The following is a 26,853-nucleotide window of genomic DNA, read 5'->3' as shown; positions in this document are numbered from 1 at the left end:
CCGATCTGTAATCCTACCCAGTCAAGAGAGTGAGATCTAAAGATTGCAGTTCAAAGCCAGCCCAGGCAGGAAAGGCTATGAGACTCTTATCTCCAATAAACTACAAAAAAGCTGGAAATGGAACTGTGGTTCAAGTGTTAGAGTGGAATCTTTGAGCAAAAGAAGCTTTAGGACAGTGCTCAGGTCCTGAGTTTAACCCTCAGGAATGGTGAAAAATAAGTAAGTAAAAGTGATGAAGACAACATACCACCACAAGGACTATGAAAATTGATGTGTGTTTGGAAGCACAGCTCACAAGGATGGGAAAATGCCTGTGTGAGGAAGGTAAACAGTTTAACCACAGCCAGATTTCTAACATAATTGACAAAATATTCAGAATACTATTTTAAAACTCACTTAACTCGTGGGCTGGGAAGGTGGCTCAGTGGTAGAGTGCTTGCCTCACGTGCATGAGGCCCTGGGTTCGATTCCTCAACACCACATAAGCAGAAAAAAGCTGTAAGTGGTGTTGTGGCTCAAGTGATAGAGCGCTAGCCTTGAGCTGAAGAGCTAAGGGACAGAGCCCAGGCCCAGAGTTCAAGACCCAAGACTGGGGGGAAAAAAACCAAAACAACAACAACAAAAACCTTACCTAAACCTACCCAAAACCAAATAATCACAATTTCAATGAGAAATGACAATCTACTCATCACCAAGATGAACTAGATATTGGAAATATCTAGAATGAATTTTTATTGCATTTTATTAGCAGATATTAATTGTACAAACTGATGGATTCCATTGTAGCATTTTTTTTTCAGGTAAGGGGTAGGTTTATTCATCGTTCTGGCTGGCACCAGGCCATGTTGGCCCTCCACTTGGAGGGGAAAGGCCTGGGAAAGAGCTGGGAAAGAGAGAGAGCTGGGAAAAAGAGCTAAGAGAGCTGGGAAAGAGCTGAGAAGGAAAGAGCTGGGAAAGAGAGCGTCTGGGCCTGGGCTAGGCCATATCTAGGGTATGGGTGGAGAAAGGTGTGGCCACATCAAATTCAGATGTGACTTCAGTGGATGCAGATGTGACCTCTTCCAGGTATGCCAGTTGCCTAGGTAACGCAGTTACTGGGTGGAGACTTTGCTGCGAGGAGGGTGGAGTCTGTTCACAATCCAGGAGCGGACCTTACATTCCAGCCTTTTAATAATCATGAAATAGGGCGTGGATTCTATCTGGCTCATTGTAGCATTTTCACGTACACATATAACATACTTCCATTACATCATTCTGATACTTTCTCTTATCCCCTCTCGTTTCCATGATCTCTTTCCACTTCCCTGATAATTAGTCTTTCTTCTATTTTCATATCCTTTATTTTTCTAGATTACACAAAGTAGACTAAACCTGCTCTACTTATCTTTCAGGATCTTGCTTGTCTTACCTAACATAATGATTTCTACTTCCATAAAACATGATTTCGGTTATTTTTTTCACTATCATTAAGAATTTTACCTTCAGAAAATGAAAGATTTGGTGAATTCTTAACATTAAAATAAAGAGAAAATTTAAGACTTTTTATTTTTGCTTGTTCTGGGGCTTGAAATCAGGGTCTGGGCACTGTCCCTGGGTCTCTTTGTGGTAAAGGCTAGTACTCTACCACTTGAGCACACTGCCACTTCTGGCTTTTTCCAGTCATTTATTTGAGGTCAGAGTCTCTTGGCCTTTCCTGCCCAGGCTGGCTTCAAACCACCATTCTCAAATCTCAGCCTCCTGAGTAGCTAGGATTACAGGTATGAGTTACAAAAGCCTAGCTTTCTTAATTTTTAAAAGTGCTCTGGGCTGGGAAGGTGGCTCAGTGGTAGAGCGCTTGCCTTGCATGCCTGAGGCCCTGGGTTCGATTCCTCACCACCACATAAGCAAAAAGAAAAAAGCCAGAAGTGGCGCTGTGGCTCAAGTGGTAAAGCACTAGCCTTGAGCTGAAGAGCTGAGGGACAGCGCCCAGGCCCAGAGTTCAGGCCCCACGACAGGACCCAAAAAAATTTTTTAAAGTGCTTTTTATTTTACTTGGCTATTTTAGTAAATAATTCACTGAAATTATCCCATTGTGTCTGTATGCCACATTTTATTCATACATTTGTATGTTGATGGGCACCTAGGCTGAGTCCATATCTTAGCTATTGTGAATAGTATTGCTGTAAACATGAATGTTCAGGAAACTCTATTGTCATTTACTTTAATTCTTTATGGTAAACACCCAGGAGCAAATAGATAAAATCATAGTTCTTTTTTTAGAGTTTTGGGGAATATCCGTACTGATTTCCATAGAGACAGCACCAGTTTACATTCCCACCAACAGAGTAGCTAGGATTATAAACATGAGCCTCTGATGTCTGGCTTCTTCCAGAATCATTTTTCAATTTATTTCTTCATTTCTATTATGGCTTGGTTTTCCTTTTAGAGTTCTTTCATCCTCTAGATTTTTTTTTTATAGGTTATTATGAATGAGATTATTTTTCTGTTTTCTTTTTCTGCCAAAAATGTTTATCAGATCTAAGTGTTTTGGGTGGTCTTTATAAGATACATATCATCTTTAAATAGAGGTAATTTTACTCCTTCCTCTCCTCTTTGTATCCCTTTTCTGTCTATTGCCTTACTGCTCTGGCTTAAGAATTCTATAACTGTATTAAGGATGAGAGGTGTGGACTCCTTTTCTCACAACTGATTTTAGAGGAAATTCTTTCAGTTTTTTTCTCCATTCACCATAAGGCTTGCAATACTTTTGTCACATATAGACTTAGTTACATTGAGACATATCTAGTTTCTTCAGAGCTTTTATTATACAGAGGTGTTGAATTCTGCCATTTTGTTCCTGAATCTATTGAGATAATCATGTGACTTTTATCCTTGATTCTATTTATGTGATGTACTGTTAATTGATTTGCATATGTTGAACTATCCTTAATTCCTTGAAATGAAACCACTTTGATAAGTGTGTGCTCTTTTTAATATTATTGACTTTTGTTTGCAAGTATTTTATTGAGAATATTTTTACTGATATGTATCATGGATGTTGGTTTATGATGTTTTGTTGTGCCTTTGTCCAGTTTTAGTATTAGAGTATTAATGTAATCAGAGAGTAAGTTTGGAACTATTTCTTCACTTTCTACTTTCATGGAAAGTATAAGGAGCATTAGTATTACTTCTTTAAAAGGCTTATAAAATTAAACAATGAAACTATTTGGTCCACAGATTTTCTTTGATGGGACACTTTATCACTGCTTCAGTTTTTTAATGTTTTAAATCTTTTTTTATTGTCAAGGTGATGTACAGAGGTGTTTCAGTTACATGCTATTGGCACATTTAGATTATTTTTGTATTGTCTTGGCTTAAATTTGATAGGTCATATGTATGAGAAATTTGTTCATTTTGCCTAGATTTTCCAGTTGGATAAAAATTTTCAAAGTAATCCCTAGCTGTTCTCTGGATTTCCATGGTAACATGTTTTATCTTCTTTTTCACATCTAATTTCATTAAGTTGGAACTTGTCTTGTTTAGCTTGAATAAGAGTCTGTCAATTTTGTTTGTGTTTTCAGAGAGCTAATTCTTTGTTTCATTGATCCTTTGCATTGGCCATTAATTTCGGCTCCAACCTTTATTATTTGTTTCCTTTAACTTGGTTTGGGCTTGGCTTATTCTTGTTTTATTAAGACCTTGAGACACATCATTTCTGATGAGGATTTTCAAACAGCCATTATAAAAGTTATTGTATAAGCAAATACAAATTATCTTCAAGTAAAAGAAAAGAAAATCTCAGAAAATAAATATAAGTTATTAAAATGAACAAGTGGAAATAATAGAACCAACACTATAATAACCAGTATCTTTAAAAACTAGTGGGTGGATTCAATACTAGAGTGAAGATTACAATAGAATCATTAAACTGAAAATAGGATTCATTCAACTGAAATAACAGAGAGAAAATAAACTGAAAAAAGAACAGATTCTCAAGGATCTCTGAGACAATAATAAAATATACAATACTCATATCATTGAAGTATGAAAAGGGGAAGAAAAGGACAATGAGTTTGGAAACATATTAAAAGAAACAAAGCCACAAGGCATTGGTGGTTCACACTGTAATCCTAGCTACTTAGGAGGATAAGATGTGTAAGATTGTGGTTTGAAGCCAGCCTGGGAAGAAGAGTACACAAGATTCCATCTCCAATTAACCAGTAAAAATCTATGCTGGAGGCATGGCTCAGTGGTAGAAATCCAGCCATGAGCAAGCAAGCTGAACAAGAACTTAAACCCTGTGTTTAAATCTTGTTTACCATCACACACACACTCACACACACACACACACACACACACACACACACACACACACATCAATCAGCATCATTTACTATATCAAGCTTAACTTTAAAAATATGCTTATATCAATTGATACAAAGAAAAAGCATTTGACAAAGTCCCACATTTATTCACAATAAAATTTCTCAATAAGTTAAGAATGAAAAGATTTACAGCACCTTGATAAGGTGGACCATCAAGAAATTTAGAACAACTCTAATGGTGAAAGACTGAGTGCTTACCCACTAACATTGAACAAAGCAATGATACTCATTTTCAATATACTTGCTTTAATACTGGAAGCTAGAAGAACTCCAGTAAGGCAAGAAAAAAGGCATTAGGAACTAGGGTGAAGCAAAGAGTTCTTACATACCACAATCATGATCCATTTAAAAATATACTAGTCCATTAGATTTTCTCAAAATAAAAAAATAATCTGTGAAAATTCATGTGACAAAGGTTTTTAAAAATTCTATGGAGTAAGAGAAAATTTCTGTAAAGTACATATTCAAAATGGGACTAGAATAGGTATAGAACTCCCCAAAAAACAGTAAAACAAGCAAGCACCCTAATTATTTAAAAACAAAAAAACAGAAACAGACATTTAACCAGTGAAGACAAACTAATGACAAGTAAGCAAAGAAAAATGTTCAACATTACTGGGCATTAGAAAAATGAAAATTAAAAATACAAGGACATAAGATTACAAATTTATGAGAAAGGTTAAAATAAAAACTAGAGAACACAAAATGTAAGGATATGAGGAATCAGATTTCCCCTCCCCCACATTACTGGTAGGAATGCCAAATGGTAACATTCTTTGGGAAATAATCCAGCAGCTACTTACAAAACTGAACTTGCAACTACTATGTAGCCCCCAAACTGCACTATAAACATTTATCCCAGCAGAATTTTTTAAAAGATTTTGTTCACACAAAAACCTATCCACAAAAAAAACATATCCACAAAAGTTTATGACATTTTTGTAATAGCTAAAAAGTGCAATCAACCCAAATGCTTTCAACCAGTGAATGACCTTATTTTCTTTTTTAAAAAATCTAGGTGCGTCAATATCATGGAAGAGTACTCTGCAATTTTTTTAAGTAATAGAATTTTAGAAATGGAGGAGAGGTTAGTGGTTGTCTATGGTAACGGATTCAGGGAATGGAGTGGAGTGGAAGCAAAGGATGGGAAGGAGGGGTTGGTTATAAAGAAGCAGCATGAGGGATATTTGTGGTATAAGAACATCTTGGCATCTTCGTTCTAGTTGTGGATGCATGAATATACATAGGTGATAAGACAGTACAGAACCTAATACATATACAGTAACTAAGTGCAAATACAACTAAAAAAATTTGATGGGTTGGTAGGTTGTATTACTGTCAACTACCTTGGAGAGAAATGCAAAGTGTGCAGGAAACTCTCCAAAAGCATGTGTGAAATGCTATAAAACTTTCTGCTAAATAAAATTCCCATATTGTCCAGGTATGGAAGAGTAGGCAAATACCAATTTGTACTGGAGGGACCACAGAAGCTACAGGATCTGGCCTCCATGTTTTGCTACACTCTCTCATTTTCTTCCTGTTTATGAATACAAGATCACTTCCACAATTTCTTCCCACGAATCCCGTGTTCTCTGCATATTAATACATACTAATTCACAGGGTCCTGTATACTTAATTGCCATTTGCTCTTTCACTCTAGATAAAACTTGTATGACTGTAATCACTGGGAGCTGGAGAATAGGGGTATAGAGTAACTGAATATTTATGAGACACTTCGTGGCAGATGTACCTGCCAAGAGAATATTAAGTAGAACATTTGCTAAGGTACCAAATTCTGGTTGTGATTTGGATATATCAACTCATATTAAATCTGTGTGTTGTTCTAGTTCACATATTACGTCTACTCTTTCTTTCAATCATGATCTCTGTAAATAGAATTCAATGTGTTGATTAGATTTGTGAGAGTTAATAGTGACCAGAAACTGCCACAATCAGATGTGCCTGTGAGGTACAAAATACAAAATGAGTATTTTTCAGAAGGCAACAAATTTTCTTTTTTTTTTTGGGGGGGGGTGTCCGGTCGTGGGGCCTGAACTCTGGGCCTGGGCGCTGTCCCTCAGCTCTTCGCTCAAGGCTAGCGCTCTACCACTTGAGCCACAGCACCACTTCCAGCTTTTTTCTTTTTGCTTATGTGGTGCTGAGGAATTGAACCCAGGGCCTCAGGCATGCAAGGCAAGCGCTCTACCACTGAGCCACCTTCCCAGCCCCAACAAATTTTCAAAACAGAGTTTAAATTCAGTTTTTAAGCAAGGACATGAAAATTGGATCCTGAGGAAGGGGAGGAGAAGGAAGAGTGAGAGGGAAGGGGAAGAGGAAGGGAGTGCGGAGGGGAAAATACCAATAAAGGGAGAAGCAAAGCATGGGTGAATAGCAATAAGGAAGCTTTGATTGAACTACAAACAGCTAGCTCATTGTCATTTTTTGTGATGAAAAGGGGGAATAGGCCAGGCACCGGTGGCTCACACCTGTAATCCTAACTACTCAGGAGGCTGAGATCTGAGGATCACGGTTCAAAGCCAGCCCAGTTAGGAACATCAGTAAGACTCTTATCTCCAATTAACTACTAGAAAACCAGAAGTGGCACTATGGCTCAAGCGGTAGAGCACTCACCTTGAGCTGAAGATTCAAGCCCAGAGTTCAAGCCCCATGACAGACAAAAAAAAAAAAAAAAAGAAAGAAAGAAAGAAAAGAAAAGGGGGAATAGCACAGAGAATTGATGTACAAGGGTAATAGCAAATTATTTGTTAGCCATAGAGTCCATTACCATGTAACCGTTCTTATGAAGGCTGGTAATTGGAGGGAGGGATCAATAGTAGGCCAAAGACAGACCTTTAGAAAGGAAGTAAAATATATAACCCATCACTGCAAATTTTAGGGATGGTTAGTTCATAAGTAATTTAAAGCAGTTGAAATATTAGATCACTTAATAAACCTCAGCCAATGACACCATAGATAGAGGAATATGTTTTAATTCGGGGTAGATTTCTTAGATTGGACTCAATTCATATTATTCCATTCGTTCGTTTCAGTAGAGGAGACTTCTCAAACTCATAACCAAGGGAAATTTAATCTATATATCTCGAGAAGACTCCTCCACTTCAAACACTAAAAGGTCAAAACAAATTCTTTCTTGCTCATGTGTCTTAATTGAGAGGAGGAAATCATACTTTCTGTAACTATAGAGGAGCTTCAGTTTGTGATTAAACAAAGTTTAAACTAAATCTCTTAAGGATTTCTCAAAGACACTTCTGTCATCACTCATTACTTTTTAAAAAATCTTGTATATATTTGTCATAGATAAAAACTAGAAGTAATTTTTTAAAAAACTCCTTAAGTTAGGCAAAATGAACCCCAAGAAAAGTATTCAAATATTTTTTCTTTCATGCGGTTGTTTCTAACATTTGTTAGAATGTTAGCTTTGTATTAGAATGTAGCTTTGTATGTCCCTCCCCCACAATATAACCCCTGCTTTCACTGTATTTGATGTTGGTATAATTTGTGGAGGGGAAGGGAAAAAACAAATCGTTTAAATAGGGATACAGGTGGACCCATTGCAACAATGAGATATACAAGACGTTATGTCAAAAACAAACTTTACAACTTTGGGGGGGGGGGATGAGAAGGGATAGGAAGGGGAAACAAAGGAGGAGGCAACAATCCTTGATAAGAAATGTACTCATTATCTTGCCCATGTAGTTGTAACTCCTCTGTACAGTATTTTCACAATAAAAAAATCATATAAAAACTCCTTCAAATGGAGTTATTGATAGGATACATTTAGTCTACTGTACCCTTAAGTAGTAGCCCAACTCAAAAAGAAAGTAAGATAGCTTGATAATTTCTGATATAGAAATAGCTCCAAAGCGTATTATGAAATTTAAAATCACAAGTGCAAAGAACTTAATAATTACTGCAAACATGAAAAAAATCCAGAATATTTTCATGTAGCCCATACAGGCAGAAAAACAGACAGACAGACAGACAGAAAGACAGACAGACAGACAGATATTTTGCAAGTATTCCTAAAAACTGTTCAGAAACATTACTTTGGGGAAAGGTATTTAGGATAAAGGATTGACATAAAAAGATTATTACCTTGAATTTACATTTATGTATTTTTATTACATGTATCTATTAATTTTACTTGCAGAGGCACATTAATTTTAATGAATAGCTAAATGAATAACAAGTTAAAATGACAAATTAGATTGCAACAGCTTATCTGCTCTTTCTGAAAAATTTGTTCTCAGGAATGTGTCCTGCGAAATAGTGATAGTAAATAAACAAAATCAATAAATAATGTTGCATCAATGCAAGGAAATATGGACAGCCTTAGAAACAGATTTAAATGTACTTATGTTTCTATGATAATGCTGTTAAAATGAATAAAGTTGCAGGACAATATGCATGTATGTAAATTTCACTTCTGGTTTTAAAGCCATACATACCCATGCACATATATGCATATATTCATGCACACTTGTAAACCCATAGGAAAAAATTCTTTAAAATAGACAACTGTGTGGGGAGAATAGAGGGAGGGGGTTTTATTTTTTACTTCATGTGTTTTATATTTTAAAATCTATTTTATTTGCAGCCATTTGTCATGTTTGTAATATATTAAAATAAAGAAAAGCTTTAGCCCCCTTCCCCAAAAAATTCCTAACAAGTACCTTTACCCACATTATCTCTGTGCTGCTTAAATATTCCTGTAATGTCTCCAACTACAGTGAATACTTGTTTATTAAACCTGGGTAGGGCTCATGGCTTTTAGCAAATGTTCCCCCAAAGCTTTCTTCTCATGAATATAAATATACACATATATAATTTATGAGTGAATAGATTTATTGAGATTTGAAGCCTAGCAATGTGCTCATTAAAATTTATTTTTAAGGATCATAATCCTTCTATGGACCATAAATACCAATTTATTAGGCAAAAGCTAAAAGCTAGATGTTTTGTAATCACTCATATTTATTCATGTATTGTCACCCTTTTCCTAGATGTCATATGGCCAAGACAGAAGGCGGAGAAATTCTATGGTGTTCCAGGTCAGTCAGTGGTAAGGCCAACAGTGATTCTAGCTGGAGGCCAGAAATTGTCTTCAATTGAAGTTTCTAAGGCCTCATAACTTTTCAGGGGTCACAGACTCCCTTGGGTTAATTTGCAAGCTGTGGGGTTAAATAAACATGAGCTTTGCAACCAGATACATCTTTGCTCAACACCTAGCTCCTCTGCTTATTTGATTAGAAAAGGGTTTTTTTGGTGCAGTTCCGGCAGAGGCTAGTGCTTGGTTGGCTGGTTTGCTGCCAGTTGAGCCACACTACCAGTTCAGGTTTTTGTGCTGAGTGCTTTGGAGATGGAATCTTATGGCTTTTTCTGCGAAGGGTACCTTTCAGCTGTGATCCTCCAGATCTCAATCTCCTGAGTAGGTAAAATTACAGGCAAGAGCTACCAGCACTGAGCTTAATTTAGAGCCATAAGAGTAGTAAATAATACTCCAGAAAAATTTCATGTTGATACTGTTATCACTGATTATTTATTCTTCAGGACCCTGATGATAGCAATGGAGCTGAGGGGAGATGGAGGCTGTAGAAAGAAAACTGTCCTATATTTCTTTCTGAAAACTAGAAAGGAGAGCCTGGAGCTGGTGGCTCATACCTGTAATCCTAGGTACTCAGGAGGCTGAGGTCTGAGGATCATGGTTTTAGGGCAGCCTGGGCAGGAAAGCCCATCTCCACTGAACCATCAGAAAACCAGAAATAGATCTGTGACTCAAGTGGTAGAGCATTAGCCTGGAGCAAAACAGAGCTCAGGGATGGGGCCCAAGTCCAGAGTTCGAGCTCCAGTGTCACCCAAAAAACAAACAAAAAACACTAATAAAGAGAAATATATATATATATTTTTTTCAAGTAAGTCAGATTTAGTTACTAAACTTGATTCCAAGCAGATTTTCAATAGCATCATTTTACTCACAAAAAATGTGAATTGCTTTATAAATGTCATATGCCATGAAAAGGTACCAAGGCTCCTTGGTAAAGTAACTGAATTTTAGGCTGAACAGAAAAAGTACAAGATGAGGGGCTGGGAAGGTGGCTCAGTGGTAGAGCGCTTGTCTTGCATGCATAAGGCCCTGGGTTCGATTCCTCAGCACCACATAAGCAGAAAAAGCCAGAAGTTGGGCTGAGGCTCAAGTGGTAGAGCACTAGCCTTCAGCTGAAGAGCTGAGGGACAGCACCCAGGCACAGAGTTCAGGCCTCATGACCTGACCCCACCCCCCAAAAAAAGAAAAGAAAATGTACAAGATGAATCTGGAACATCTTGTTATGCCAAAATGTAAGGAAACACTCAAAGGATAGTAATGTATGTCAAAAAGACACAAGAACCACATTGAAAGGCTCCCACTAGACAAATGTGAGCCAATTTTACCATAAAATAAATAACAGGAACAGATTGTAACTCAATGACTAAAGCAGAGTCATTGAATTCATAGTCATATAAATAAAAACAAAAATGAATGAATAAGTAAATTTTGAAAAAGAAAAATCCCTTCCTTACATTAGGAAACAATTAGTAATTGTAGAAAATTAAAGAAAAAAACTTTTAAACTCCATACATTTTACCACCATTATGGTAGTAATCCAGGCAAGAATCATCAATATATTAGAAACTGTTGGTGAAAGTTTTCAGAAGAAGAGAATATCTCCCCAGAAATTAATTCATAATTTCAAAGGAAACAAAGTAATAACATCATGATGGAGAAAATCTGGCAGGCATCAGAATCAAAAGAACAAAGTTACCACCACAACTAATGGGTCAAATCCTGAGCATACAACATCACTTTTATGGTATACTTACCAAAAATACATAACCTAAATCTGACCGAGAAGAAATATTAGGCAAAACCAAATTCAGGGACATTCTACAAATAGAATGGACTGCAAGCTAGAAATTGATGCTCTTCTTAAAGACAAGGAACAATTGAGGGTCTGTTCCAAATCAGAGATTAAAGAGACATAGTAACTAAATGCAATGCATGATTCTGACTGAGATCTTAGGCCAAGCAAAAAGTAGCTATAAAGGAAATTGATAGGACAATTGACTAAATTTGGATATGAACTATCAATGATGTATTACTGTTGCATAGTTGTTAAAATTTCTGATTGTGATCATTGTAATGAAGTTATGAGATTTCCTTACTCTCGGTACAGACATTGAGACAGTGGGGTAAAAAGCAATGCCTGCTCCTTAGTCTTAGATGATTTAGAAATGAATAAGGAGTGTGTGTGAGTGTGTGTGTGTGTGTGTGTGTGTGTGTGTGTGTGTGTGTGTGTGTATGTGTGTGTGTGTGAGGGAGGGAGGGAAGGAAGGAGGAGAAGGATAAGGACGAGTTGGAGGAGAGGAGGAGAAGGATCAGGAGGAAAAGACACAAGGGAGACATTAAGATAGGGAGAATGATACAGTACATAAACGGAAAGTGTTAACCATTGATGAATCTGGAGAAATAATCTCTAAGTTCTGTTATTTTTGCAATTTTTCTATAAATTTTGAAACAGTTTTAAAATGAAAGAGCAAAACAAACCATATTTACTTTATATTAAAGAGGTAGATGCAAAAGTATTGGTAACCTTGTGGGCTGCTTATAAGAGGACTGAGCAGGAGTGAATTATTTAGCATAGTGAGCAGAGGGAGCAATCTCATGATGCTACCCTTGCTAACTAGAGAAAAAAAAAATCCATGTTACTCACAGCAGCGCAGTCTCCTGTCAAATGTTGGGATGATCTTGTGGATGAGCCAAATATCTTCTTCCCAACTAACTATATTTCCATCTAAACACCTTGTAAACTCCTCATGTTCCAGGATACGATCCCAGAGTTGAAAGTAGTACAAGCTGCCAGTAAAGTGAGGTGCCACACTTTTAACCTGGCCCTTTCCATTCTTAGGAAGGTGTCCTAAAACCAGCGTCCCATTAGCTGTCAGGCTGTGAGGCTGATCCATGATCATCAATATTCTTTCTTTATCCACAAAGAGTTCTAATTTGCCCTTCACACCATCCCACATCAAGCATATTGTATGCCAGTGAAATGGAGTCAGGTGGTGACTGATATAAAAGGCCTTGCCCAAGCTGTATAGAATTAGCTGCTTCTGGTTCCCTGCAAGTCCGAGATGTATGTCTTCTCTGCCCAGGAGGGTGTTCTTAGTAATATAGGAGAAGGCTATCCAATACTTGGAGCGGTCTGCCATGGAGACTAAATCGATGCATGCTGTGAATCGGCTGAGCTCAGGAATGCTGTTGGTCAGGCTTACATACCTGTCACTTCTTCCATAAAAATCCAGCCTTTTCCCTTTTAGGGAAAGTGGATCTGTACAAATTGGGAAGGAGAACAAATGAAATTTCACTTTAAGGAAACATATCATCTTTGGCACTATAGTCAAATGGCCCAATATAATTATGAAGTCAAACCTAATACAAATAAGGAAATGGTAGAAAGACAAAAAGCATCTCTTTTTGACATTGGCATACTATTATTTTGACAGAAGAGGGTTTTATTTTTTCCTAATTGTATTTTGCCTGTACTAATATGAGAAGTTCTATTAGTGATCACCGAGTACACACCAGCTGGACAGTTTGGAGAGACATTTAGAAATATATGGCTAGTGGGGAGGGGGAGGCCAAGGAAAGGCCTGGACTTCAAATTTGCCACACATAATTCTTATGCATATAATCAGAAGAGAATTATTTCCGCCAACCTAACTGCCTTATTATATTCATGATGCAGCGGCAATTTGTTTCTCTGATGCGTTTTCCTGGGCCAAATTACTAGATTTATTCTGTTTCTGGAGACTGCTCCTCATTGAAAGAGAATGACAGATTCCTGAAGGATGACCAGGTAGGCATTACTAGAACTCCAAGGTGCTGCACATCTTTTTTTTTTTTTTTTTGTCGGTTGTGGGGCCTGAACTCTGGGCCTAGGTGCTGTTCCTTAGCTCTTCAGCTCAAGACTAGCACTCTATCACTTGAGCCACAGCGCCACTTCCAGCTTTTTCTGCTTATGTGGTACTGAGGAATCGAACCCAAGGCCTCATGCATGCAAGGCAAGCACACTACCACTGAGCCACCTTCCCAGCCTCCTCAGGAGGACCCTCCTCCTCCTGTCCCCACTAAGGGCTGTACCAGCATTAAGCACCCCCACACACACACCCTGGGTGGTCATGGTTCCATTTACCATTGGATCTGGAGTCAGACAATAGGGTGAAATTGCAGCTCTGACACTTGTGAGCTGGCCAACTTTGAGCAAGTAACTAAACCTGCTGCTTCAGCAGAATGAGATTCATGTCTATACTGTTGCATGTTTGCCTGATAAGAGGAGCCATCATTCATATTCAAGTCTATGCCAGATCACCCCTACCTACTTATAAGAGTATTAGAAGATTAGGGTGTACACAAAGTCCTCTCAAATATTGCTGAAGGGTTTTTCCACTAGTATACCTTTGTGGCAGGCATGACTCCTACATTATTGGAAAAGACCTTTACCACTCCCAATCTCACAGCTCCAAGCCAACAGGCAAATATCTGAGGAGAAACTAACCTCAACCTAGGAACTGTCCCAGTGTATCCCAAAACAAGCTAAAAAGTGTTGTGGGAGAATGGAATTGTAAGCTCCCCACACACGCTAATTTAGAGCTGTAATGTTGATACTACTAGTCACAAACAGTGACTACAGTAACAGTATGGTAGAGACCAACGGGCAATAACCATATTCTGTAGATAGTCATATTCACATAGCTATATACAAAGATGCCAGTCCAAGAATATTTATTATAGCACAAGATAAATTGAAAACCCAGTGTGTCTACATGAAGTGTCTAGTTAGAAAAATAACTACTTTATACCATGGGGTATTAGAGCAGACAAGAACTAGATAGTCATGAAGAGATTTTTCAGGGCTTACTTTTATGTAAAATGGGGGTTAGGGACATATATTAGTATTGTATTATTAAATAAAAATATAACTAAATGTAATTATAACCAAATAAAACATAAATATTAAATGAAAAATATGTGTGTATATACATAGAAAAATGTCAAAGAATGATTATCTTTAGGTTTGACATTCAAGAGGTTTTTACTTTTCGATATGCTTATTTCAATGATCTCTGCATTTTGAAAGCAATTAGGTGTTACATTTATAATCATAAAACTAGATAAATGGGTGGGTAAATAGATAGGCAAACACACAGACAGGACCACTTACTGCTTTACTTGAAATTCTGTAGACAGGCAACTCCTACTTAGACATGAACAGAAGAGCAGTGTCATAATCTGAAAAGCCACACTGGTGTTCCAATTGTATGTCTTACCAGCTGTGTGACTATAGACAATGAATGCATGTGGCTTTCTCAGTTTAGCAGATAGTGAGCACTCTGTGTTAAGCAAATAAAGGTGCCTAAATGTACTTATTGCCTTAATTATGTAACTGTAACCCCTCTGTACATCACCTTGACCATAGAAAAGGAAAAGAAAAAAAAATTAAAAAAAAAACAATAAAGGTGTCTCACTTCTTTGTGCTTCATTCCTCCATATTACATGGGAATTATAATTGCCTGCTTCTTAGAGACATTATAAAAGAGGATGCGGTAACAGCCCAGAGGTTATCTATGTGAGAATGTTTATCAACTGTGAATCCCCACGTACAGATCAGGTATGATGCCCCCAGCCTCTTTCATACTTCACACACACACACACACACACACACACACACACACACACACATACACACACACAAATACATCTGCACTAAGCCCTCCTGCAGCCTCCTGACCTCCACCAGAGCTCCAAGGAGGCCTGGTGTGATGAGGCCAAGAGAGGTTTGGCTCTTCTTTTTGGCCAGGCAAGCCTCCTTCTCAGCCAGGCTTCTCAAGGGCCTGCTTCAAAGGCCACTTGTGTCTTTGCATACAATTTTGCTATCCATTGCAGATGTCTGCTTGAATGCTGCCATCTGTTCCCTGACAATTTTCAAGTCCAAATTGTATGACTGCTCTCCTGAAGTGTGTTCTCTTTTGGTTTTGGCTCTTCTGTGTCTCTTCACCCCTATCTGTTGTTTCGGTTTACCTGAAATCCCACTTATGGTTTTCCCACTTTTAAAAAAGTGTTTGGTTTCATTGTAAAAGTAAGACTCCTTTTTATTGTCAAGGAGATGTACAGAGGGGTTACAGTTATATAAGTAAGTGAATAAGAACATTTCTTGTCAAACTTGTTACCTCTCCCTCCTACTTCCTGTCCCCCCAAACCCCCTCCAAGTTGGACAGATCATTTCCAACATATTGTTTTATAAGATCGTTGTTGCACTGGTTCCCCTCTTGCCCTTTGTCTCACCACTACGTTTTTTTTTTTAAGAGCTTTAGGAAGTAAAAAGATGAGAAAAATTAGCCCAAAATTTCTGGCACCCCATAACAACAACCATTAATATTTTGGTCTATTTCCTCTGACTTGTTTTTCTGTGCCCAAATGTTGCTCATTTCTGTGATGCCATATTACATGGAAATTTTTATCTCTTGCTTTGCTGAGTGTGGTCCATGTTAAGAAAAATTCATTATAAGCCTTATTTAAGTGTGTCTAAGTTATGGGCCAAAGAGCACCAAACACCATTTTATTGTACTAGAAAATCCAGCATTTTAAAGTGTAGAATGCAGTGCTTTTTGTCATATTCACAGAAGTATACAATCACCATCATTATGTAGCTCTAGAACATTTCCTCACCTCCTAAAGAAAGTTGTGTACCCATTAAACCATCACTTTCTGTTTGCCCCTCCCCTACCACAGCAACAATTTATCTACCGCCTATCCCTGTGGATTTGCTGATTGTGTACAAATGGAATCATTATACAATATGTGGCTTCTTATTGCATCTGGCTTCTTTCAGTTAGCACCATGTTCATCTATATTCTAGCATGTATCGACACCTCATTCTTTTCCATGGCTGAATAAGCAGCCATTGTGTAGAGTCATATTTTGTTAACTGATTCATTCGCTAATACTATTTAGGTTGTTTCTACATTTAGCTATTATGAACAATGCTGCTATGATTTTTGTCATTCATTTTCCATCAAGTACTTCATGACATTTATTTTGTTTCAACATACACTTATATAGTTAAGACTGGAATTACTTGGTCATAAACATATCCTATGTTTAACCATCTGCTTTCCAAAATGACTACAGCTTTTTACATTCACACTAGCCAATGGAGAAGGGTTTCAATTTTTCTACATCCTCACCAACATTTGCTGTTTTCCACTATAAAATTATTACTATCATTATCATTGTCATTCTAGAGAGTATGAAGCAGCTATTTCGTTGTAATTTGGATTTGCATTTCCTTAGTGATTAATGACATTGAGCATCTCTTGATATTCTTTTTTCTTTCTTTCTTTCTTTCTTTTTTGGTCTGGCTTTTTCTGCTTATGTGGTGCTGAGGTATCAAACCCATGGCATCATGCATGGAAGGCAAGTGCTCTACCTCTGAGCTACCTTCCCAGTCCTTTCTTGATATTCTTATTGACCATTTATATATCTTCTTTAGACATAAATCCATTCAAATACAAGTCCTTTGTCCCTTTTCCATTGGGTTGTTGTTGAAGTGTAATCACATATTTTAATATATTAATATTTTAATTTTTATAATATTTAACTAATTGCACAAAGGGGTTTCAGTTCAGAGTATCAATTTATGTGTACAATGCACCTTGATCAGTGACATCCCCTCTATTACTCTTTCCCCTACATCTCTCCCAACACCACCATCCCTCAGGTTATCTGGAACTATTTTCACATATATGTATTAAGTATTAGGACTATATTCACCCACCTTGCCTCTCTCTGTTCATCAACCTCCCATCCACTTAACTCTGACCTCTTCAGATAAGACAGCTTTCTGGTATTCGTAATGTAAGCATTTCTTTTTCTGTCTCTAGATACTAAAACGGTATATGACCTGTAAATATTTTTGCTCATTATCAGGTTGTCTTGATAATGTCTTTGGATGTGTAAAAGGTTTTAATTTTTTTTTCGTCTCTCGATTGTGTTTTGGTGTCATTTCTAAGAATGTATAGCCAAATCCGAGGCCATGATATTTTGTCCTTAAGCGTTCTTCTGAGAGTTTTATCAATTTGTTTCCTATACTTAGGTGTCTCTGTATAGTCGAATTTTTTTTTAACTGTATTTTTTTGTCTTTTCATTTTTGGTACTGGGGATCGAACCCAGGACGTTGCACTTGCTAGGCAAGCGCTTTGCCACTGAGCTACATCCCAGCCCTGTATAGTCGAATTTTGTACATATGTGTGAGGTGAGGAAGTCCAACTTCATTGGCCACAGCAGGTCCTTATATCTGTTTTTACTGCATAAATAGTTGGATACAAATGGGGAGATTCATATGTAGGCCAACGGAGGGCTGGCTGTCCTTTGTGCAAAGATATCATGATGTACATAAAGTATCTGGCACAAAATGAGCAGGCTGAAACTTTGTCTTGTGCTCTGCCTTAGGAAATGGTTGACAAACGATCAGCAGAGAACTCCACCATATCAGATGTCCAAAGTAATAAATATATTCTTCAAAAATATCAGTGAGTACAATATTTAGAATTCCAACATACAAATGATCCAAACAATTGTTTCAACTAAAAACAGCATTAAGTAACCATGGAATGTGTTCTGTAGTGACTTTTATGCCCCTCCTTCACGTTTCTCCTTAAAATCTTAAATGGTTGCAAAGATTGGGGACTGAGATTCCAGGTGTACTGTCTCATATAATCTTAGAGTGGACAGATGGTCATTGTTTGAGTGCAATTATAGAGTGAACTTGTCAAGGCTTCTTATCAGTGAGAGAAGAGAAAGCAGAACAGTTCTGGGGGAACTCACACCAGAGGTGTTACTCATGTCTGTACTTTGGAGAATCTAACCACTCTAAGGGTGAGTAATTTGCCAAGGGCACTTTATATCTGCCAACTAGAAAATGTCTCTACTTATCAACAGGAGGAGGTAAATAGCTATACATTTCCATATTCTATGAAGCTTTCACTTGAATAAGATGTCCATTGCTTCTTAGTATCATTAATCCTTTCAATGGTCTGGAGCTTTGAAAAACTTCATAGACCAAATTTTGTCCTAGCAAAATCATGGTTGTATGAGTAGATGTAGTAGATAGGTGCTTGATAATAGGGAACTCTACTGTCCACATCACTAGGGTCATAAGGTGGGCAGCCACAGAGCTAGGAATACTGTCTTCTACCCACTGCCTACAGTTATATGTTAACATGCAAACCCTTAGATAAACCAGATCTCCTACATATAGAGAGAGCCAATCCCAAGCTTTGTTTCTGATACCAGTTACCAGTCACAGAGCTGTCAAACACTCCCTCTTCCAGGACACATGCCAAAAGTTATTGGAACAGGTTCATGTCTCAGCAAACAAAGTAATTGTCTTTATTCATAAAGCCAGACTTGCCTCTGGAAAATTAATTTACTCCACAATGGTCAAGAGCACCATGCTTTTAGTGTTACTGTACAGTAATGAGAGTGAATGTAACACACAAGATCACTGGCCTTGTCAGCTACATCCCAAAGAGAGAGAGAGAGGAGAGAGAGGGGGGGAGGGAGGGAGGGAAGAAGGGAGGGAGAGGGAGAGAATGAGTGTGTGAGTGTCAGAGTCAGTCAATAAACCTTTAATGAAAATGACAATACTGAGTACAGGTAGCTCATTCCTGCAATCCTAGCTACTCAAGAGGCTGAGATCCCAAGCAGAAAAGTCCAAGAGACTCATCACCAATTGACCAGCTAAAATCTGTAAGTAAGGATGTGGATTAAGTGGTAGGACACCAACAATGAGTTGGTGGAGGGAGCCAAGTGAGACTATGAGGCCCCAGTGCTAGCGCGCGCGCATGCGCACGCACACACACACACATACACACACACACACGGAAAGAAGAAAGGGAAAAGGGAAGAAAAAGGAAAAAGGAAGGAAAGGAAAACAAATCAGGGAAAGCCCTTGCAAGAGAATAACAGGCTAACTTGAAAATCAGGGATGAAGGGACTAGCAATGTCTACCTTGGGTACAGGAGCTATGTCAAGCCTCTCCGAGTAGAATGATTTTAGCTCAGTCCTAGGAGGTAAAAGAAGTTACAAAGAGACTGGATACAGTAACCCAAACATTGGTAATCACATGGCAAAATTTTTAGTGGACTTGGCAAATTCAAGGAACAGCAGAAAGTCAGCATGTCTGGAACAGAGGGAGAAGAGAGAAAAAATATGGCAGGAAATCAGGCTCAAGAAGTAGTGGGAAAACAGATGATTGTAGTGCTTTTTAGATCTTATGCAAAGAGTTTGCATTGTATTTATTCTGTGATGAGAACTTTTTGGCAAGTTTTGAGTAAAAGTGAATACGACCTAAATTGCTATATTAAAAGACATGCGGGCAGCTATGTTGAAAATAGATTGTGCTAGAAGCAAAGATTCCAGTCAGGAGGCTATTGAAGTGACCTAAGAGAAGACAAAGAAGGATCTGACCTTGCTGGAGGCAATAGAGATGGGGAATAAAGAATGTGGAAAGGTGGCTAGAATCAGAGACAGAGTCAGATTTGAGATATATTTTAAGAAGTGGCTCTAGCTATTCTCAATGAATTAGATATAGATAAAACAAGACAGAGAAGGTTGTAGGATAGATAATTGGATAAACTGAAGAACCATTTCTGGAAGAAGAAAGACTGTAGATCATTAACCAGCAGTGGAATTCCTAGGTCCTCTGCCTCCTATCCTACCAAGGAGTTTATGATATGATGCTGACAGCTCAATAAGTTTCAGCCTAACAGATTAACACAAAGTGCCTAGGTAATAAAACTTCAAGCCAAGGATCTTAGAATTTCATCTCGAAGTAACCATCAAAAAGCCAGAATTGAAGGTACGGCTCAAGTGGTAGAGTGCTATCCTTGAGAGGAAAAAATGTAAAAATAAACCTCACGGACAGCACCCAAGCTGTGAGTTCAAGTCCCAGGACTGGCATAAATACACACAGACACACACACACACACACACACATATTAGAATCCAGTAGCAAAAAATCATAATAATCTTATAATAATATTCTAAGATTCCAGTCACAAAAGGCCAAATATTGTATGCTTCCATTTCTATGAAATGTCCAAAAAGAAAATCCATAAAGTAGACTTATCATTTCCAAGGTCTGTTTTGGGGAAGGGGATGGAGAACTGTGTGTTTCTTTTCTTTTTTTTTTTTTTTTTTTGCCAGTCATGGGGCCTGAACTCTGGGCCTGGGCACTGTCCCTCAGCTCTTCAGCTCAAGGCTAGTGCTCTACCATTTGAGCCACAGCACCACTTCCAGATTTTTCTGCTTCTGTGGTGCTGAGGAATCGAACCCAGGGCCTCATGCATGCAAGGCAAGCACTCTACCACTGAGCCACCTTCCCAGCCCAAGAACTGCGTGGTTCTATTTGGGGTGATGAAAATGTAGAATTAAACATTGGTGATGGTTATAACAGTGCTACAAATGCAGTAGAAAACATTGAACTTCACCCTTTGAATGGGTAGATTTTATGGTATGTAAATTATGTTTCAGTAAAACTATTTCTTAAAAGGTCTTTTTTCAAAGGGCCAGTCTTCATAACCTTCTAAAGTAGTACTATCCATTTCTATAGCAATATTCTATACCTACACTGCCCAATATGGTAGTAACATAGGTACTTGAAGCAACTGAGCAATTAAAATGTGGTTTATGTGACTGAGGACTAAAGCATTCATCTTCATTAAAACTTAAAGAGGCACATTTCACAAATAATTGCCATTTAGATAGAACAGTTCTAGAGTTTATATTGAAATTTATTCTTTCTACTCAAAGTTCACACTCAACACACTTTTTTCTCACCAAATGAGTGCTTCAAGGGAAAAAAAAGGTGACTTTGCCAAGCACCAGTAGCTCACGCCTATAATCTTAGCTATTCAGGAGGCTGAGATCTGAGGATTGCGGTTCAAAGCCAGCCCTGGGCAGGAAAGTCCATGAGACTCTTATCTCCAATAAACCTCCAGAAAACCAGAAGTGGTGCTGTGGCCCAAGTGGTACAGTGCTTGCTTTGAGCTGAAGAGCTGAGGGACAGCTCCTAGGCCCAGAGTTCAAGCCCCATGACCGACAAGAAAAGGTGGCTTTTCCCGGTGACACAAATGCCTTTCTTTGCCTCTTCAGTCCTACCACACCCTGAGTGATTCTGATCACACTGGCCTCCAGAGCATTGAACTGATGTTTGGAAACAACTCTAGGGCCTTCTCATGTCAAAAGGATTTCAGTATATACGAGAAATTATCAAGAAAGTTAACTCTAGCCCAGAGAGAAGCAAAAGTTCCTAAGATATTAACCATTTAGATTGTCTTCAGTGCCTTATGATCATATATAATTCAATATACCTGTAGTCTCACCCATCAAGATAATAATCCTAGCTACTCAGGAGACTGAGATCTAAGAATCAAGGTTTAGAGTCAGCCGAGGGAGAGAAAAAACTGCAAGAATATTATCTTCCAATAACTAGCAAAAAGCTGAAAAGTGGTAGCATGGCTCAAGTGATAGAGCATCAGCTAAGAGAGAAAAAAAAAGCCAAACAAGAGCACAATGCCCTGAGTTCAGTACCAGGGCAGGGGAAAGAATAAAACCAATTATGGTGACACAAGGCTATAATCCTAACTACTTGGGAATCAGAGATCAGCAGATCACACCATTTGAAGCTAGCCAGAGCATGGGTTCACCAGACTCCATCTAGACCAATGGCTGGACACGGTGACACACACCTGTCACCCCAATGATATGGAGAAGCACAAATAGGACTGAAATTCAGGCCAACCTGGACATAAACTGAGATCTTGTCTCAAAAATAACCAAGGCAGGCCTGACCCTGGTGGCTCATGCCTGTAATCCTAACTATTCAAGAGGATGAGATCTGAGGATTGTGGTTCAAAGCCAGCCCAAGCAAGAAAGTCCATGAGACTGTTCTCTCCAATAAACCACCAAGAAACCAGAAGTGGTGCTGTGGCTCAAAGTGGTAGAGTGTAGCCTTGAGCAAAAGAGCTCAGGGTCAGCACCCAGACCCTGAATTGAAGCCCCACAACTGACAATAAAATAATAATAATAATAACCAAAGCCAAATGGGGCTAGTGGAGTAGTTCAAGTAATAGAGAGCCGGCCTAGCAATGGTGGAAACATTACAGTGTTCCATACAAATTAAGCCTGTTCTGATACTTTCTCTATGTCTGTGTCTCTGTTTCTGTCTTTGTCACTGTCTCCCTCTCCCTTTCCCTGAAACCGGGAGCAGATGTCAATTTGAAATTCAGGAAGAGAACTCTCATCAAGAGCCAAATTGGCCAATACCTTGACCTTCTTATCCTTTGTAACTTTGGGAGATCCATATGTATTGTTCAAACCATTCCGTCTATGGTATTCTGTTATGACAGAACACCAGGAAAGATAAGTCCTTCTGACAGCCCAAATCTTGGGCCTACTCTATTCATTCTGGCTTGATCCTTTATGTCCTGCTGCATTGTGAAACTACTAAACTCCTGAGTTCACTTGGTCTCCTCTTGTTGGCCCTGCTTTTGCCAATTACACTTTATGACACATCTAGTTTCTTCTTCTTGACCTTTGGTATTCTTCTATGAAAACACTTACTTCACTTTGGCTCCATCCAGTTAGAGCATTTCTGAGTCACACTCTGAGCTAGTCTTAATCTCTGCCCCACCATGGTCATCACAGTTAGGAGGCTGGTGACTGGTCTGAGGCCAGAAGGGAACTAAAACCTTAGTTATATTACTGTTTCAAGGACAAAAGGCTTTTTTTCCAGGAAGAAAATGATGCATTTGTCACCAATTGAAGGACAATTGTACTTAATTGTTTGCTAATCTAGAAAGAATCATTGCCTTGACTCATAAATTTGACAGTAAAGCAGTGTAGACAACCTGGTGATGCTTTAGGTTAACCTCTACTGAACTTGTTGTATGAAAGTGGTATTTGAACTCAGAGCTTTGTGCTTGCAAGACAGGTACTGTACCACTTCAGCCATGTGTCTAATCCTTTTGTTCTAGCTGGTTTTGCGGATATAGTCTCACACTTCTTCCCTGGAGCCATCCTTGGACTATCATCTTTTTGCCTATGCCTCTCATGTGGCTAAGATTTCAGAAATGTAGCTTGTTTGTTGAAAAAGGATGTTGCCAACTTTTTTCTGCCTGGGCTGGCTACAGACCACTAACCTTCTAATCTTCATCTCATGAGTAATGGGTACTACAGGCATAAACCTCCATGCCTGGCCTCTCATCAGAATTTTTGTCTGCATGTTTATCGTAATTTTCTCTGATCAATGGCATTCCTCACAAAAACTTATCTACAGTTACTCAGGACCACATACTCTTCTATTTTTATTCAACTATACTACTATAGCTCTGTGTTCCTACATGATTCTATTCCATGACCCCTCATAAGAAAGCCATGAAAGTTTGTATAATATACATTCCCAGCATAAAGATATCTAAAGTATCATTTCAAATTGCGTTTATTTAAGCAATTTGTATGAACCAAGTGTGTAATATCTCTGTCAAGACCTGTGCTAGATATTTTGGAAATAGGGAAAGCGTCATTTCTTGCCTTTACACAAGCAGGCAAGGGAAAGATAAATCAACATCTTAGCAGGTAGGTAAACCAGGTGATAGAGTTACCACTATGCCCTGTAGGCCCCATTTCCACTTTCATTATAAGAAACATGATTTCCTATCAGGCCTGTACTCAGCAAGGAGCCAGTCTATGTGTGCTAGTGGTAGTGATGATGATTTGGTATTTTTCCAGATTAGTTCTGAAACCTGAACATTGTTCAAATGGCACTTGTGGTCAATTTCATCAGGTATTACCATTCACTGGCAACTCATGACCCCTCATGTAAAGACTGATGAGCTAAATGAACAGCCTTATCCACTGAATTTATATAACACTAGTGAGATTGCAGTTTTTTAAGAGAAGCTCTTCCTCAAGTCTCCAAATTACCAACTATGTCAGTGAAGAGCCTTAATAATATTCACTGTAAAATAGCAACAAAGATTCTATCTCCACTCCTGTCACAGGGTACAGATAAGGTCTGGACCCTTTCAGATATATGCCTGTTTATCATTATGAATCAGCTTTGCCTGTATTTTGTGATCATTGTCACATATGTATAATGGACAGAAAGATTGTACAATAGGTCCCCGGGAGCATTACATAAAGCAGTATGTGTGGGAGGCAAGAGCCCAAAAGAAATTCAAAGGCTTTTGTTAGGGGTACATTGCCCATCAAATGGCATTTCAAATTGGTGGTAAGGGATATGAAAGGCAATGATCCAAGCTTCTGCCTGCTTGAGGTTAGTTCTCCAGCACTCGGGCAGAAATTTTAAATGAATACATTAATTGACTAGAGTTGCTCCTTGCCCCACAGTCATATTGACCAATAGGAGGCAGCTGAGAGACAGCCCCAACAATTCAAGTGGTAGATGAGGCAGTGGAAGAGATAATAAGAATGCATTTTCCTACCTGAAAGAAAGATAAAACTTGACATGAGAAGCAATCCATAAAGCCTCTGATATACGATGTGTTCTTTCATTGTCTGAACCTGCATTCAAAAGTCAAAATATACCCAGCTCAATTTCAGAACAAAATAATGTCTAAGTGTATATGCCCACTTCTTCCCACTCCATCTTAGGCTTTTGCTATTGCTTAAAACTGTGTTAGTCAACCCGAAGACAGACACCATGTCTGAATTATTCACCCTGGCTGAAACGTCACTGACTGATTTATCTTTATATCTGCTCACTAAATTTTTATTAAATTCCTACTATGTATACTTGTTTTATCCACTGGGAATATAGGGCTGGGTAGATAAGGTAGAAATTGGCCTCGGGGGAGCAATTACCCCAATGGGGAAGATAGACATTAAATGCATAATAATTAAGTATGATGCACCCACGACTAGAGATATGCCTTAGTGGAATAGTCCTTGCCTAGCATGCATGAGACTCTGGGTTTGATCTTCAGTATTGCAAAACAAAATGCAATACATTCAACCTTAATTCACAAAATTCCAACTCAACTATTTGCAATTTTAATAATCCTTAACTTTTTAGCCAGTTTTGGTTTTTTTTTTTTTGTATTCTTCTTTCATTTATTTTAACCATCACATATAGGCCTTTCACTTGCCACTATTAAAAAATATCTGCATTTTAAACTGATTCTTAGACTGGTGGCTCATATCCATCAGCTTGTTTGACTTTAGCACTCATTTTGTCCCTAGTAGCTTTTCCAGTGTCAACCTTCATCATAAAGCTCCAGGAGTTTACCCAACTCAAACTCAGGCTTCTTAGGCATTGTTACTTTTTTAACGAAGATATCATGAACTGGATAAATAGACTGAAAAGCCTTTCTTATGTCTTCCCCAACTCTGTCTGGCTCTGAGCAGTACCATGGCAGGCAGCAAGAACAAGTGCCTTACAAAAGTTGGCAAAAAAAGGAGCCAAGAAGGAAGTGGTTGACCATTTTCTAAGAAAGATTGGTATGATGTGAAAGCACTGGGCATGTTCAATATAAGAAATATTGGGAAAACACTAGTCACGAGGACTCAAGGAGCCAAAATTGTGTCTGATGGCCTCAAGGGTTGGGTGTTTGAAGTGAGCTTTGCTGATCTGCAGAATGATGAAGTCACATTTAGAAAATTCAAGCTCATGACTGAGGATGGTCAGGGCAAGAACTGCCTGACCTATTTCCATGGCATGGATCTTACCTGAGGCAAAATGTGTTCCATGGTCAAAAAGTGGCAGACCATGATGGAAGCTCATGTTGCTGTCTAGAGTATAAATGTTTATTTACTTCATTGGTTCTATGTTGGTTTGACTATAAAACGCAACAGTCAGATACTCAAGACCTCCTATGCTCACTGTCAACAGTTCCTCCAAATACAGAAGAGTTTTCTTTAAGTTTTAATGGATATATATATATATATGGGAGACACTGAAATTTTCAGCATACCCACTGTTACCAATGTAACTCATCAAATCATGTCTACTCTTGAAGCAGTTCTATGTAGGGAAACCTGACCTCCATTTCCACACTATCTTATTGCATTTACTCATCTTCTCGCCTTAATTAATTGTACCTGAAGCTTTTTATTTAGGAAAAAACACAGAAAAGTCACCTTTCTTCTTATGTTTGAAATATAAATTTTAGTTAAAACCACAGATTCTATTGGCATAAACTACAGAAAGCTGGCAGTAGAATGTTGATGGGCATCTTCTGATTTAAGTAAAATATACTTCTGAATGGCTCACTTCTGATGTAAACATTCCCTTTCCTATAGGATAATGTAACATACTGTATATCTTTATGCTTCTCAGTGGAATCTGGAGCT

The 26,853-nt window shown here is 38.3% G+C and overlaps 1 protein-coding gene and 1 pseudogene across 1 annotated transcript in view; one reads left to right on the top strand and one right to left on the bottom strand.

The window, feature by feature from the left end:
* The window catches only part of Adgrg4 (adhesion G protein-coupled receptor G4), a 103,884-nt gene extending 78,822 nt beyond the window's left edge, over positions 1–25,062 (bottom strand). The window contains exons 1-2 of the mRNA XM_042697541.1: positions 24,987–25,062; positions 12,134–12,748 (exon numbers count right to left, since the gene is read on the bottom strand). Coding sequence (XP_042553475.1) covers positions 12,134–12,748; positions 24,987–25,056 — 685 coding nt within the window. The 5' untranslated portion in view covers positions 25,057–25,062. The remainder of the gene's footprint in view (positions 1–12,133; positions 12,749–24,986) is intronic.
* Positions 25,063–25,912: 850 nt separating this feature from the next.
* Positions 25,913–26,422, top strand: LOC122123134 (annotated as a pseudogene).
* Positions 26,423–26,853: the final 431 nt, after the last annotated feature.

Source organism: Dipodomys spectabilis, unplaced genomic scaffold (assembly GCF_019054845.1).
Source record: "Dipodomys spectabilis isolate Male_0828 unplaced genomic scaffold, ASM1905484v1 ptg000221l, whole genome shotgun sequence".
Taxonomy (NCBI): domain Eukaryota; kingdom Metazoa; phylum Chordata; class Mammalia; order Rodentia; family Heteromyidae; genus Dipodomys; species Dipodomys spectabilis.
The sequence above is the reverse complement of the archived record's forward strand: the minus strand, read 5'-3'. Positions and strand labels throughout refer to the sequence as shown.